Raw genomic sequence first — 17,423 nt, forward strand, 5'->3', positions numbered from 1 at the left:
AGAAAGGATATGTGATTTAGTTGGGGGGGGTAGTAGGGGAGGACAGGAGGGAGAAGGGAACTGGGATTGTCGTATAAAACAATCTTGTTTCTAATTCAAATAAAAAAAAAATCTGAAAGAAAAAAAAAGTTAGAACTAGGCATGATGGCACATGCTTGCAATTCCAGCCCTGTGGAGACAGAGGCCTACACAAGTTCAAGGCCAGCCTAGTCTCCACTGCAAACACCACCAGACCAGCAGGGCTATATAGTAAAACCTGTCGCAAAACACAGAAATAAACAAATTTTTAAAAAGTTAAATCAGAATCAAATGTTTATGAAATCCAATTAGTGCCTTCATAGATTTTAAATTATTTGTCTTTTAAAAATAGTTTAACCTGATTCATATACTAACTATGAAAATTGCCAGGTGGTCATACACAATTTTAAACCCTAGCACTTGGAAAGGGAAGCAGATGCAGGCAGATCTCTGTGAATTCATCTATATAGCTAGTTCTAGGCCAGTCAGGACTATATAGTAAGAGTCTGTCTTTAAAAGGGAAAAAAAATTGTTGTAAGGGATATTAAAAAACAACTAGCTCTTTAAGACAAGCCTATTTTAAAGGAAAGAAAACTCTCATGATCAATTCCTACTCACAATGCTAGAGTTACGAGCCTAAGTAAAAAGTAAGACTATTATAACCATCTATTAGAACATAATGAAAGCCTCTGGGAGAGCAAATCCTCAAAAGTGCTGCTTAAGAGTTCAGGCTTCAAGAAAAAATGAAGATACAGTATGCTTTTTAACAGGCGTGCCTCCTCAATGCCATTGTGCAAGCAACTAGGGTTCAACAGTGAACAAGATAAATATGATTCAAAAATTTAGACTCTATAGATAAATACGATGGTCATCATTTCTCAAAGACTGCTGGCTGTCTTTGTGATTCTGTAAACAGAGACCGAAAGCCCTAAAACTCAGACCAGTTTAGGAGCTGACATAACAGTGGCTACAGTGAGAGAAAACACGCTTCCGTATAGTAGTATGAGAGCTTAATCTTGAAGGATAAACAGTAATAAGCCAAGAGGAGAGGGAAAGAACTGTACAAGACCATATGAAAGACATGCTTAGGAAACATAATCTTCACAGTAAGCCATGAAGGAGCTAAACTGCAAATGAAATTGAAAAGGATATCTTCTAACAAAGAACAGACACTAATCATTAAATAAGAACATTATCTTGCCAACAGTCACAACTGGCTCATAGTACAAATCTAGGTATTTATTTGACAACCAAGCATGATCCAACCTAGCAATCTAAGCTTTAGATAAAGTTTGAACTGACTCTAGCAAGCGGTAGCTACACTACTGTTGCACAGTTACTAAATGGGGAAGGACAGTACCCTCTGGTTGCAACCCTGAAACTGTAATTCTATCAGGAGATAATAAAGCAACTACGAGAATAGACTAGAAACGAGCTTTTATTTCATTAGAGCACTTTTCTACTTGCCAGGTGCACAGTTCTAACCCAGACAGTAACAGCTAATCCACTACAGGTTCCTAACAAGCAGCTCAATATCAGATTAGATTCCACTAGTCCACATACCACACAAAGAAAACAACCAAGCAAAAGCCAGGTAAAGCAAGGCAAGCTGTCAATGACAAGCTCTAGATGGCTTATTACTTTAAAGGAGCTCTCAAGCTTGGGGGGAAGGGGGAAGCGCCTGGGGTGGCAAAGCACTTGATTGCAGCAGTCAGGAGGCACAAGCAGGTAGATCTCTGAGAATTCCAGGATAGTCACAGATATATAGTGAGACCCTGTCTCAAAAGAGCTGGTCCTTAACATATACCACCTAAGCCAGAGTGAGCAGGAGTACTTGCTGTTTAACCCCCCCAAAAAAACCCTCCTGATCAATGAACTATGTGCCAAGAGACATATCTTGTCAATTTAAGAAAATGTCCTACCTTTCCGGGATCATCCTTGGATCGAGGCACTTTAAGGAAACATTTGTTCAGTGACAAATTATGTCGTATGGAATTCTGAAATTAAAGAAGAAAACCATTGTTGGGTCAATGAAGTATTTTAAAAAAATTACTCCATCTTTAAAAACAAAGAAACCTTTGTATTTCTATGAATTGGAATACATTTACAAATAGAGCTAACTTTTAAAATATGCTCCAGGGACTGGAAAGTTGGCTTAGTGGATGAGAGTGCTTACTGCACTTGCAGAAGACCTGAGTTTGATTCTCAGCACCCAAATCAGGCAACTCACAATCCACTGTAACTCCAGCTTCAGAGAATCCTATGCCCTGCTCTGGTCTCTAAGAGCACCCACACACACATACCTATACAGACTTACATACTTACACATAAATTTATAATAAATGTTAAGTAAATGAGCATCAAAGCTAAACTTTTCTGGTTTTCAAATTAGATATAGCATATTGTAAATAAAAGGTTATTGGAACTGATTCCTAGCAGATTTGATAATATATATACATGTATATAGCATTTAATTGCTTATGAACTTTATTGGTGCAGAAAGATGCCTATGATGCAATGCTAAATATTAAATAACAAACTGTATACATATCATGCTTTAACTGTGTGTGCACGATTTATTCTATATGTGAGTGTTTTTACCTGCACATATGTCTGTACACCACATGCAGGCATGCCTGGTGCACACAGAAGCCAGAAGAGGGCATCAGATATCCTGGAACTGGAGTTACAGAAGATGGATTTTGAGCCACCATGTAGGTACTAGGAACTGAACCCAGGTCTTCTCAAAGAACACCAAGTGCTCTTAACCTCTGAGTCATAATTTCAACCCCTTAACCGTGGTTATTTACGTGTTTATTTATTCTTGGAAATAAATCAGAATGCCACATCATAGGCTTTTAGGTGATAACTATGTTCTTTTTACTTTCCTACAAGGTCCAAATGGTTTATGAGGTACATATATTACCACTTTTAAGTGAGTTTCTTAAAGTGTTAAAGACCAGAGATATGCATGCACAAGTCAGATTCACTCTCCAGCACCGTGTGTAAGTAAACTCAGAATCAGAACGTTTTTGGAGAAAACAAACTATCATATGGTAAACACATAGTTCGGAACCTTAAATTACATAAATTAGGCAAATATAGATATCATTTAAATGACAATACTGCAGTTTTCACAAACAGCTACAGCCATCTTGGAATAATGTTTTCTGAAATAGATGTAAATACACCAATTTACCTGTATCTATATGAACTGAGGCCTTTTCTTTCACCTTGAAAAGATATTTTTTAACTAAGCAGCTAATTATTAAAAAATATGTGTAGATCATTTTAAATATAGGTAAAAGAATATCTCTGGTAACTTGTTCTTTTCTTATTGGGAAAGTTACACCAAAAAAAATGACATCTATTTCTTCTTTATTTAACTTATGTATGCATGCATGAGTGTGCATGTGTGGAAGTTGGAGGGCAGCTGTGGTAGTCAGTTCTCTCTTGTCATCAGAGGTCCCAGAGATGGAAGTCAGGCCAACAAGCTTGGTGGTCAAGTGCCTTTACTCACAAAGCCCTTCAGAGTTTTTTTTTTTTCTTTTTTCTTTTTTTTTTTTTTTTAAAGAGGATAGGACTGAGGAAGAGTAACAGAGATGGTGAATATGAAGAGAGTACATATGTATGGACAGAAGCATAATGAAACCCTTTGTTCTGCAATACACTCTGATAAAAATGAAAGAAAAAACAATTCTCTGAAACAAAAATGAATTCTACTGCTCTATTACAAAGGCATATCGAAATGAGGTCCTAGCTGTATCAGAAAAAACTGCATGACAAGACACTGGGTCAGTGGGTTATTAAAACAAGAGGAGGACAAGGACATGGAGGTGAAGGTGGAAGAGGGCCTGGGAGGAGGAGGGAGCTCAGAATGGACAAGATCAGGATATATTAAAATATCAAAAAATAAAACATAGTCAGATATGCTGGGTACAGAAGGCCAGGAAAAGTTCTAAATTCCTCAATGTAGCAGAAAAGAACCACCAACTTAGGTGACAGAAAGACATCTTTAGAGAACTGGAGTGTTTGTGAAACAATCTATTCATGAGTAAAGGGGACTGAACAACGACTCTGAACAGAAAATATCACAAAGCCCCCCTTTTTTCGCAACTAAATGCTCCAAAATCCATTCCCAAATAACTTTTATTTGTTTGTCCTCAAATGGCCAAATACTTAGTAGAGAGGGGCTCCAATTGCATTTAGCCACTACTTAAAATGGTTATCTTTGGAGGTCATATTTGTTAGCGTTAAATTCTATTTAATATAAAATGCTGAAGTCTATTCAGAGTACTTAGCCCTAAATGGGGAATCTATATCATACTCCTTCCTCAAGACTCAGGGATCTATGCAGAAAAGAAGCAAAAAGATTGTAAGAGCCAGAGGTGTTAAATGACTTAAGGAAATGGTGTTTTCCAGCCACAACAGGACAGAAGAAGCACGTATGAACTCAGCATGCAGACCCACAAAAGCCAAAGCCAGACAAAATCCCAACAAGGAGAAGAGGTCAGCACCAAGTCCTTGCTCTGAAGTGAAGGGAAAGTCAGTCTTCTTCAATGGAGTGACACCTGGTATATGGACCACACTCTAAGGCAGACTCCACCACATCCAAGAGTAGTCAGACAACTCAAACTGGCTTTTTAATTAAAGGAATGGGGTAAGGCTGAATGAGTAGGAAGATAGAAGAAGATAGGGATGAATGTGATCAAAATACATCATATCAAATTCTCAAAAAACTTTTTAAAAATTCTTTAGTCTCAGAATAAATACAGTAGAATTTTCCTCTTCAAAATTTATCTATATAGAATATAACATCTCAAAATATTTTCTCAAAAATGTATTATACACATTTTTTTATCAAGAGATATATACAGGGCTGGAGAGATGGCTCAGCAGTTAAGAGCACTGCCTGCTCTTCCAAAGGTCCTGAGTTCAATTCCCAGCAACCACATGGTGGCTCACAACCATCTGTAATGAGATTTGGTGCTCTCTTCTGGCCTACAGGTGTACATGCAGACAGAACACTGTACACATAATAAATAAATAAATAAATAAATAAATAATTTTTAAAAAATTTTTAAGAGGTAAAATAAAACTCTGTTTCAAGAGAAGATTTCTCTGTGTAGCCCTGGCTATCCTGGAACTCACTATGTACACCAGGCTGGCCTCAAACTCACAGAGATCCACCTGCTTCTGCCTCCTGAGTGCTGGGATTAAGGATGTACACAACCACCACCCAGCCATATATGGGTTTTTGTTTTGGTGTGGTTTGGTTTTCCCTTTGTAAGTCTGAGGTGATGGCAACAAAATCTCACCTCCATAGGACTCTGGCAAGGCTTCATCACTTTTGGGGGAAGAATGGAAATGAAGCAGCTCTACTTCTATAGTGACAGGAAATCCTTCTCCAAGAAAAATCTACTGATACTATGGGAAAAACAAATACAAACTCCTTTTCTTCTGGGAGAGGTATAAGCTGCTGCTGCCCTGCATCCTAAAAACTGACACTGACACCATACAGACGGGTCTGCTAAGTCTCAGGAAGGAGCAGACTCCCATCCAAAAGCAACTATAGCTACAAAGCTACTCTGGCTTGAACTAGCAGAACACGGAGTAACAGCAGCAGTCTGGTAACAGAGGAGGACAAAAGATATGAATGATACTCCTGCTTGTAAATAGTCAAGCTATATCTAAACACCTAAAATCTAAGAGGATGAGAAAATTCGGGAGGGGGGATTCTTTAGCATACAACCACTTGCTGAAAAAGTACAACAGGAAAACACTGCTGGAAGAATAAGCAGGTACCACCACCTAAATTCAGCCCATCTACTAAGACTGACTGAGCCTGCCATATGAATAGCTGAGGAAAAGGAAAAGATGCTTGTCCATTTACAAATAAAAACACTACTTCAATCTCTACTGTTCTTCTACATATCTACCTGGTATTCCATCAAAGAGTATATGAGAAAAAGGCAAGAAAGACATCATTATCAAGAGACAAAGTAATCCACACAACCCAGCTAAGAGAGAAATGAAATTTTATAATTGTCAGAACAAATTCTATTTATGGTTAATATGTTAAAGGAGCCAGTGGAAAATGAAATAAAAAAATTCACATTTAGAGATGAAGAACTTTAATAGAGATGTAGAAACCACAATAAACAAACATAAGTGATAAAATAAACAAAAACAAATACCAGGGGGTAAATAGCTCAGTAGAAGAAGCCTTCTAGCATACACTAGGCATGGTTGGGTTTGATCCCCAACAATGCCACCCCCCCAAAAGATAAAAAGAATCCCTCAGATAGGCTTATAAATAAATTGGACATGCTAGAAAAAGGCCTGGGAAACCTGAGGACAGGAAAGTAAATGTTTCCCAACATAACCAACATGTGCTGCAGACTTGAAACAAACAAAAACAATTCTTACAAGACTCCTGAAACAGAGAAAAAAATGGGCAAAATGAAAATTCAAACAAATAAAAAATCTTACAAAACAATATAAGATACCTGCATGTCACAAGAATATCACACAAAATTTGAAAAACAACAACAAAAACTATACTAAGGGCCAAAGGTACAGCTCAGCGGTAAGACTGCTTGTGTGGCATGCATGAGACCTTAGGATAGATTCCCAACACACACACATGCAAGTGCAGACCCACACACGCTCCTACACCCCAGCTGGGCCTGATGGAACAAACCTATAATCTCAGCACTTGTGAAGCAAAGGCAGAAGAATCAGGAGTGCAAGGCCAACCTAGGTTCTAGACTATCTCAGAAAATAAGGTGGGAAAAACTACACAACTATGTATATTATAGTTAAAATGCTGAAAACTGAAACGGAAGACATCTTGAAGGCAATGTAGAGAGAAAAAAAGACTGTGTGAAGAACTAAAGATAAGAATTTCAGTGTGCTTCTTCAAAACTATGTGGGCCAGAAACTAAGTGACATCTTAAATGATTAAAAGAGAAGGCGGTGTCGCACGCCTTTAATCCCAGCACTCGGGAGGCAGAGGCAGGCGGATCTCTGTTCTGTGAGTTGGAGACCAGCCTGGTCTACAAGAGCTAGTTCCAAAGCCACAGAGAAACCCTGTCTCTGAGAGAGAGAGAGAGAGAGAGAGAGAGAGAGAGAGAGAGAGAGAGAGAGAGAGAGAGAGGAGGGAGAGAGAGGTCAATTACATATAAGAATAATCTCTAATGAATATAAGGCAAAGAGCTGTGACATAACTCAGTGAAAGGGTGCCTGTCTAGGCACATGGCCAATGCACACCTTTAATCCCAGGATTCAGGAGGCAGAGGCAGACAGATCTCCTCAAGTTCCAAGGCCAGCCTTATCTATAAAGCAAGTTCCAGGACAGCCAGGGATATACAGAGAAACCCTGTCTCAAACAAACAAACAAACAAAGGGGGAGGGGTTACATTTAAAGACATTTTTAAAATTTCTTGTCCCAGATCTGACACTCTTCTGGATGCCACAGGCACCAGGCACACAAGTGGTGAACAGAACAGACAAACATGCAGACAAAACACCCATACACATAAAATAAAAACAAATTTTTTTTAAACCTCATTATGTATTAATATAGATTCTGGGTTCCATCCAAAGTAATTAATTCAAAATCTCTTAAGTTTCAATCCAAGAATCTAAAATTTAAAAGCACTCTACTGTTTTTTATTTTAAACTGGCACCTCTAATCCAATCAACAGTAGATTTGTCTACCTGTATCCTTCTTTTCCATTTTGAGTGTGGGAAGGGGAGGGGGCAGAAGTCGAATATATCAGTATGTGCTCATCTGCTGTAACCTGCCAGGCACATAACAGTTTCAAAATTGTTCCCAAGTTCTTTGTTGGGAGTTAGTAAATTCAGAATGCCTCTACTCAAGTAATACCATCAAATACAAATCTACTGAGTAAAAGTCATAATTCCTCTGTGTATCCCTGACCTTAAGTTGTATCCTGAGAAAGTATGTCATTGTCAGCTAAGGTGCTGGGATAGTGTCTGCTGTACAAGCATGAGGACCTGAGTTTGGATCCCCAGCATACAAATAAAATAGCCAGGTGCAGCAATGCACACTTGTAATCCCAGCACTGGGGGCCAGAGACCGGAGGATTCCAGGAGGTTTGCTGGCCAGCCAGCCTAGCCAAAACAGCAAGCTCCAGATGCAATAAAAAAGACCCTCAAGAAGTGACTATGGAAGATATCTAGCCTCCACATGTACCCATTTATAGCAAAAATTCTCTTTAGTCTTAGTAATAAAAACTATCAGGCAGTGAAAGCTGAAGAACCAGAAAAACAGAGCAGCCAGCCACTAGAGTTCTTACCTCTACCAATGCTTAGACCAAAGGGATGATTCTATCCTTAGACTGACTGACTATTCCTCAGACTGCTTCAGACTGACTGCTGCTCCTGTCTCCTCCCATCTTATATTCCTCTCTCCACCGAGCCGTATCACTCCTGTCTCTACCTCCCCAGTGTTGAGATTAAAGGTGTGTGATCCCAAGTGCTAGAATCACCTTTGTGTGAGCTCTGTTTCTCTCTTAAACTGAATCAATTTCGTGTAGCTCAGAGTGGCCTTGAACTAACAAGAGATCCATCTGCCTCTATCTCCCAACTTCTGGGATTAAAGTTGTATGCTACCACTGCCTGGCCTCTGTGGCTAACTAGTGTGGCTAGGTCTGCACTCTGATCTTCAGGCAAGCTTTATTTGTTATAGCATAAACAAAATATCACCACACCCATCCATGCAAGCACATCCATACACATACAAATACCAGTTTCTTCAATGTGATTAGGCACAATTATTAATACTGCTTACACTTAGTTTCAAGGTTTCCTTTTTCCCTCAATGTTTTTTGTTACCCTACATCCTAATGACTTATAGGGTTAATCTTCCTTAGCAAAGTGATTTACACAAAAAATTTATTTTTCCCTCTATTTCAGATTATAAGTAAGTCAATTACAGAGTATTCATAATGCAATCTCCTTCAATACCCTTACATGAAAGGGAGTTTTAACTAAATGTTAAGGCTCTGTCTAACCCATTATAGTGAATATAGCAAGGTTTTCTAATTCTGGGCAACTACAATTCTGTAACAGTTTGTGGCTACTTTAATATCTTTTCCCAACCCTCTATTCAATAAATACAGACATCACAAGCTTTAAATGCCCTTCCAATTGCCCCAATCTACCTCCTCCATACTGGAAAAGAAGGGAAGCAGCAGGACACAGAACTGTTTAACAAATCTAAGAATGGGTTCGGATTTATGAAAACAAAGGCCTCTAACAAAGGAGAAAAATCAGTTTTCTTTGGTCTCTTTTTGTTGTTTTGTTTTGAGACAGGATCTTAACTGTGTAGCTCTGGCTGCCCTGGAATCTATTATATAGGCCACACTGGCCTTGAATGCACAGAGATCCATCCACCTGCTTCTAACCTCCCCCAGTGTTGGGATCAAAGATGTGTGCCACCACACCCAGCTTTTGGTCTCCATATAAATGCACAAAATTCATCTGTATCTACAAAAAGGAATATTAAAGGGAACATGGTAAATTATAGGCATTCAATGTTTTAAAACTCAGTGAGAGGAAAAAAAATAATGACTATAAAATAGCAATTCCTAGACATACTGAAGGTCAGCCTGAAGTAGATGGTACCAGATAACCTTTCTGGGAATCTTTCAGCTTTAGGGACAAAACATACTTTTTCACTTACTCCCACAGCCTGTTCTACCAACCATATCTTAATATATAAACTATGTACCTTTCAGGTGAAAATGTATCACTATTTCTAAAGGTATTTCTGACCATGATTTGAGAAATAATCAAGCAGGTTGATGAGGAACATAATCATAATTTATATACTGTTCCTAAAAAATTAAACAAGTTCTTCAGCTGGGCTTTCATATATTTTAAGATTTCTATAATTTGGTTCATTCCAACTCTCTACTATGAGCCTCTATAACCAAGTATTTAGAAATACATTAAAATATCCCTCTAAATCTTCAAAAGAAATTGCTATTTCGTTTCCTTTAATAACTTTCTAGTTAAGTCTTCTTCCTTTTACTCTGGTAACACTTTATTCTTTGCAGCAATCAGTTTAGAATCTTATACTCCCCACTATTTCTCATTAACCACATATTAGTATTCCGACATCTTTAGTGGCCTGTGCTTGGGGTTCTGATAGTCCTCAGCTGCAGCCACTAAGAGCACCAACTGTGCATATTCACTATGTTCCCTTTTACAAGGGCCCTGCCACCTCTGCCACATCTGCCATACACACACACACACACACACACACACACACACACACACCACACACACCCCGGTCTGTTCGTCTGTTCCTCCCTTTTCTCTCTCCCGTTGCTACTGTCCCCAAAGATCAGTCTCCCCCCATCCTCTTTCCCTTTATACAATCCTTTTCCCTTAATTAGAAAAAAAACTCCACTTGAACTCTCATGTGGTGTCTTTCTCGCTCATCCCTTTTTTAAAATTACAACACTACACCCTTTAAAGTTAACACTTTTACTAGGTCACAGGCAAAATGGATATATTATGACTTACAAACAGTAGCTGTAACCAACTATGTCAACAATAACACAGCACTCCGCAATTCTCAAGAGCTTTTAATACAGCTTCTTAATTGCATAGTATATGTATCTTCATCTAATTAAGAGAATGAACTCCCTTAGGGACCCAAGAGGAGAAGGTAAGCCCTTTTTAAATTAATGAAAGGACAATGAAATTAACTGAAAAGATTGATAGCCCACAGGCCAAACAAAATCAAAACAGACACATTTATTATACTGCAGATTAAGAACCCTGGAATTAGAAACATCTGGAAATTGGGAAATTCTACACAGAAACCAGATTTCTCACTTTCCTTAGGAAGGAAAAAATGGAATGTCCAATATGTAGCCTAAGAGGAAAAAACATAACCAGAACACATTAGAGACGCAGCCACTGGTTCGGTACCTCCATCTGTGCTTTACTCATTATGTTACCTGTCTGGTAGCTTCAGGAATTCATGTTTCCAGCTATAGATAAGGACCCATGAGTCTCTGATAAGCTTTCTTACTCACATTTTGACTTGTTTTTCTCTACAGACACCAAGTTTTTCTGCTGCTAAACAGATTTATACCTCACTAATCCAAACCTTGACAAAAAGCACCTAAAGTAAGTGTCTGGTAGTAAAAACAGAAAGTAGAGTTTAAATAAATTACTGCCACTTGTTTACAATCATGTTTTGATTCTCAGGTTTAAAAAAAAAAAAATTGGGTTTTTTTGACTGGGCAGTGGTATCACATGCCTTTAATCCCAGCACTCAGGAGGCAGAGGCTAGGGCACCCAGGGCTAGAGAGAAAGCCTGTCTCAAAGGAGAAAAGGGGGGGTTGTTTTGGAAGGGGGAGTGGGGTGGCTGGAGTTCAAAGCTTTATGCTTCCTACAAATTACCTACCTGAGCTATATCCCCAGATTTTATAAATCCAATTTCAAAATATACTTCTAGGCTGGAGAGATGGAGAGATGGCTCAGCAGGTAAGAACAGTGGCTGCTCTTCTCGAAGATCTAGCTTCAGTTCCCAGAACCCACATGGTGGCCCACAACCATCTATAACTCTAGATCAAGAGGATCTGATACCCTCTTCTGGTCTCCATATGCATCAGGAAGCCATGTAGTGTACAGACACACAAAGACAAAACACTAATACACACACAAAATAGTTCTTATAAAACAAAAAACGACGGGCACTGGTGGTACACACCTTTAGTATCGGCACTTGGGAGGCAGAGGCAGGCAGATCTCTGTGAGGCCAGCCTGGTCTGTAGAGCGAGTGCCAGGATAGGCTCCAAATTTGTATTTCTCCCACTGAAATACTAGTAAAGCAGATTTACTCAAAAAGCATGCTGTTAAAAATCATTTTTCATACTTGTAAGCCAGTTAAGAGGAATTTTAAATCTACAAGTTAAACTATGTAGTTTTTTTGCAAAATTATGGGCTATATATAACTGGTTAAGAACAAGTGCTAAAATTCTCAAATTACCAAGTCTGGTATTGAGTTTTGATTCTACCATTCTCTATCTGAAAATGTCTGGAAAATTACTGAATTTCTTTTTTCTTTTTTTTTTTTTTTTTTTTGAGATGGGAGGTTGGGGTAGGGTTTCTCTGTGGCTTTGGAGGCTGTCCTGGAACTAGCTCTTGTAGAGCAGGCTAGTCTTGAACTCACAGAGATCTGCCTGCCTCTGCCTCCCAAGTGCCAGGACTAAAGGCATAAGCCACCACCGCCCGGCATTACTTAATTTCTTTAAGCCTGTTTTCTTATATTTACAATTGGGCAAGAGTATCTATTTAATAAGGCTGCTGTGTGACTTAAAGATACAATGGTATAAAAGCACTTAGAATGATGTCTGGCATATAGAAAATTGAAAATGCAGCTATCATTTGAATATTTATATACAGGAAAAAAGTAATAAAAACACAGGCTATCTAAACAAAAATAATTTCTATACTACTGCTATCAATAAAGCACATAAAAAACACACAAAAAGATTCACTTGATAGGGGAAAGAGAACTGAAGCAATACAATAACATCAACTAGATAAAGAACAAGAGAAATAAAAAAAAACAAAAAAGAAATCATGTTCACAGACATCAGGATGAAAAGGAATATGAAAGGAAGGTAGAATGGAAGGCTGAGAGCAGGAATCAACCATACTTTAAGCTGCATTAACTGAAGTTACTAAATACAAATGCTGCTGTGGCTTAAAAGAGAAAAACTACAGCGGGGCACAATCCTTCCCCTCAAGACATCTGCCTATCTTCCACAACACATGGCATATCATAGGTGCATAGTATATAAAAAAGATCCCTAAAAAATTATGAGAATGTAAAAAGGTAGTAAAGCAAGAACATTTATAAGACAGTGAAGAATAACTATCATCTAATATAAACCTAAAATCCTATAAATCATTTTCTGTGCAGATACACACGCACACACAAACACACACAAGCACACACACACACCATGTAGCACACAACTGGGTAATTCCCATGTAAAACATAAATATGAATAAACGTAAGCAAAAGTAAAAGAAAGCAAATTGGCTTACTTGTTATATAACATATATTCACTAGGTAACTAAAGTGGAAGTGTATCAAAAGGCTCCTTAAGGAAGTGGTTAATTCCAGAACTGGCACAAGGAAGGTACAATGACTCTGGAAACATAAGAATAAAACCATCCTGTAAGCATTCCCAACGGCCAAAGCTTCAATGATTAGGCAGTCAATGAGGATTAGGGATACAGAGCTCAGTAATAGAGCTTTGCCAAATTAGAAACATTTGAGACACTAGGCTCAAACAAACAAGTAAAAATTCCATATACAGTTTTTTGCTGGGCATACTGGCAGACACCTATAATCACAGCATGTGGAGGCTGAAAAAGAAGGATCTCAAGTTCAAAGCCAGCTTTCACTACATAGTAATCAAAGTGAGCTGGAAGTCAGCCCAGATTACACAGTGAGACCCTGTCTTAAGATAGTTCACCACAAACAAAAATAAAAAAGGATGATGCTAGTGCAAAGCATACCCACAAGCACTTCCCATCATGAATAAATGACTGAACAAATGAGAAAAACCTCTCTTTAATGTGTATTGTATGTGTCTGCCCGTATGTATGTGCATATAAGTACAGGTTTCCATGGAGACCAGGAGAGGGCGTTGGATTTCTTGGAGCTTGAATTACAGGTGGTTGCTGAGATACAAACTCCAACCCTCTATAAGAACCACAGCACTCTCTTAACAAGACCAGGAAAAGCCAGCAAGCTTTTTGTTACTGTTATTGTTTGTTTGTCTTTTGGGATAGGGTATCTCCACATAGCCCTGACTGTCCTGGAACTCACTATGTGACTATGCATGCTGGCCTCACACTCAGAAACATGCCTGCCTTCACTGAAGAAAACTAATAATAATAGTCTTCATTTTACAGGAAAAATAAAAATCACCATTAGAAAACAGTAATGAGCAGGCAGTGGTGGCACACACCGTTAGTCCCAGCACTCGGGAGGCAGAGGCAGGAGGATCTCTGTGAGTTCGAGGCCCGCCTGGTCTACAAAGCTACAGAGAAACCCTGTCAGGGGTAGGGGGAGGGAATAGCAATGAATGCTAAAATTATTGGGTAAAGTTTAAAAAGAAATAGTGTGTTCATGTGCCCTCAAAATATCTCCTCAAAACTTTGTGTATACTCGACAATTAGCAGTAGCCTTACAGTGGAGAACCCAGAGATATCACATTAACTAAGAACTATGGCTGTGCGGACATTTTATGCCCTGTGATAAGCAGAGGGGTGTGTCACCTCTTTGTTATTCTGTCTCAAATGCACTACTTCTATCATGAGAAAATACCACCAAATCAAGGAAAACTCCACATTTGATAAATATTCTTCAAAAGTGTCTTATGTCACAAAAGCAAGAGTATGGGACACTCACAAATTAGAGGAGAACCGAGAAAAATGACAACTGAACTGCAATGTGGGATCCTGAAATATACAGGACACTGAAGAAAAATTGATGAAATCTGGAAAGAGCCTATTATCTGGTCAATACAAATTTTTGGTTTTGATCATACTATAGCTCTGTTTTCTACCACGGCATTACTGTCAACTCCATTTGCCCACTAGGTATCACTTTCTGCTTACTGCTGCATCCATGCTACATTAATCCCATGACATAATAAAGTTCTAACACACTACTTCCAAAAATAAGTCAATCACTAACTTTACAAATTCCCAGGGCCAGCAAGATGGTTCAATGGGTAATGACAGTTGCTGACAACACTTCATGACCTGAGTTTGATCTCTAGCAACCATATAGTAGAAAGAGAAAACCAACTCCCACAAGCTATCCGTTGATCCCCATTTGTGCATTGTGGCACAGGTACACACACACATCATCAATCATCAAACAATCGAATTAAACATTTTTTTCCATTGCTGGCATCCTAAAAATGATTAAATCAGAATTTAATCTTTAATTTTACAAAGCTTTACTTTCAGTAGCAGTTAACACTATTATCACTGCACAAAATCTATAATTTAAAAAAAATACTTACCTTCCAACCACTGCCAGCCTCTCTATAATATGGGAAGTTATCACAAATCCACTGGTAAATCTCACTTAAAGTCATTTTCTTTTTGGGTGAGCTATTAATTGCAAACGTGATGAGGCTGGCGTAACTGTACGGAGGTTTTCCATCTTTGTGCTGTTGGACTTCTTCCTGGTCCAGCGTTGTGTTTGGGTCAAGGAGTGCGTTCTTCTTAGAAATTGCCGTTCCATGTGCATTTTGTGTAGCATCAGATTTTTGGATGGCTGCTCTCATGGTGAGCTGTGGTAACCAGTCCATAGATGTTAGGCTGCTCTCCAGTTCAGATGTCATCCTGAAGGTAAATAGACTCCTCAGTGAGTATCAAGGAAACAACCCCTGCCTCTCAAAATCATCCAATATTCACAAATCTAGGAGTCCCAAAGTGAGGGGAAGCCTGAGTTAAATCTGGAGAGAAAAGACTGAATTATATTAATGACCAAACTAAACATTTAAGGGATCAACATTTCCTATTTTTTTTTTGCTTATTTTTTCACTCCAAATCATAAAGGGTTTAAAATACAAAATAATAAATACACTGACTACTAATGTCAATCTTTACTGAAGGGAGGGAGGGAGGGAGGGAGGGAGGGAGGAGGGAGGAGGGAGGGAGGGAGGGAGGGAGGGAGGGGAGAGGCAGCAAAATCCTGATATGAAAACTTATCAGCAGCCCAAGTCCTTACTCACCAACACACCACAAATCCTTAAAATTCAAATTGTAAACGTCTATCTCAATTTCTTTGACACAAATTTTAGAAGTTATACAAAGGTGTACCAAAAATAAGGTGAAGGCAAGAAGTCAGAGAACTGAGGAAACTAATTCAGGAATCTGCATTAGGGCAAGAAGGTAAAGTTGAACAGGGGGGAGGTAGAAAGAGGAAAGCGGGGCAGACAAGAATAGCAAGAAGACAAGCTGGCTGGAGTGCTGACTGAAGAGGTACAGTCAAGGACACTGTGGAGGGAAAGGAGGACAGGCAGTACCAGGCAGTTAGTAAAAAACAAAGTCAAGAAACCAGTTTACAAACATTAAAGACCTAGAATGGTCAAAAAGCACACCACAAGCCCAGACTTTGGTACATGCCCTGCAAGCTGGAACTTCTAATGTATTTTTCTCCACTGCTAAAAAATTCATAGCATTACACTTGAAGAAAGAAGTTCCACTAGGTTAACACATGTTCTAGAAGAAGAAAAAAAATAAAGCTGTTGTAGGGATGGGAGATGAGGACAGAGAAAGGATACTGACACTTCACACTGCAATTGTTAAGTGTTCAAGCAGAGCATACATTCTATCCCATGAGCAAGACCAGAAGATTAAGGTGACTTCTAAGTGATACCAAAATACAAAGCAGCACTACAGTCAAAAAAAAGTAGAGCTGGAAGTGCAGCTCAGTGGTAGAACGCTCTAGCATATCCAAGGTCCTAGATTTGTTCCCCAACACTACAGAAACAAAGAAAAAAGGCCAAGCGGGAGGAGGATCTTGTGGCAGGGACACCCCATATAGGCCCTTCATCCCAAGTAGCTAGCTCCTAGCAAAAAACAAGCTAGAGTATTGGGCAGAGTCAATTTCTGAGAGACAAGACAGGTTTGTGATGAGAATTCAGTACTGACGCCAACAGTTTCCATCTGTGAGTCTGTGAAAATGTCCACTGTCTGAACCTCCAGCTTCCTCATTGTATACAAAGAAACAATAAAAAGTACTACGTTTAAAATAATATCTAATAAGGCACACATGCATACACAGAGGAAATACTCAGGAAGTGTTAATACTATTAATCTAGGAGTATCTTTGGAAGACAAGGTATTAATACACTTTTAGTTTGGAGGGTAGAGGAGGAGATGGAGGGGTAGAGAGAAATGATAGAGGAAGAAAAGGAAAGAGGGGAGGAGAGTTGGAGAAGAGAAAGAAGGAGAAGGAGGAAGGGAAAGGCAGGGAGGAGAGAGAGAGAGAGACAGAGACCTACAGCCCTATTCTCATCTTATTTTCCTAATGCTCTGAGCCCTTCTCAAATTCTCCCCTCCTTTTCTGAAAACCAAACTTATATTCCCTAAATGGTACCTTCAAGGCTCTTACAACAAAGAAATAAACTCACATTATCACACCGCATTGTAGCAATCAAAATGCCAGCATGAGTACCTTATAAGGACTGAAATAAGGACATGTTCTAATTTCAAGACTATACCATACCAAATTGGGGGTGGGGGGGATATGGATACCTGGAGCTTATAGATGCTGACATTCAATTTAAAGATGAAAAACTAAGAGCCCACTGACT

At 38.9% G+C, this 17,423-nt stretch overlaps 1 protein-coding gene across 6 annotated transcripts in view; it reads right to left on the minus strand.

Annotated features, from left to right (window-relative positions):
* The window catches only part of Foxj3 (forkhead box J3), an 85,878-nt gene that overhangs the window by 37,280 nt on the left and 31,175 nt on the right, over positions 1-17,423 (minus strand). For 4 of the 6 annotated variants that reach the window (XM_027399123.2, XM_027399122.2, XM_027399118.2 and 1 more), the window contains exons 3-4: positions 15,120-15,444; positions 1,941-2,015 (exon numbers count right to left, since the gene is read on the minus strand). In XM_027399123.2, coding sequence (XP_027254924.1) covers positions 1,941-2,015; positions 15,120-15,444 — 400 coding nt within the window. The remainder of the gene's footprint in view (positions 1-1,940; positions 2,016-15,119; positions 15,445-17,423) is intronic. The other 2 variants (XM_035439659.1, XM_027399121.2) reach the window with 1 other exon arrangement.

The sequence above is a fragment of the Cricetulus griseus genome, chromosome 2 (assembly GCF_003668045.3).
Source record: "Cricetulus griseus strain 17A/GY chromosome 2, alternate assembly CriGri-PICRH-1.0, whole genome shotgun sequence".
Classification (NCBI taxonomy): Eukaryota; Metazoa; Chordata; class Mammalia; order Rodentia; family Cricetidae; genus Cricetulus; species Cricetulus griseus.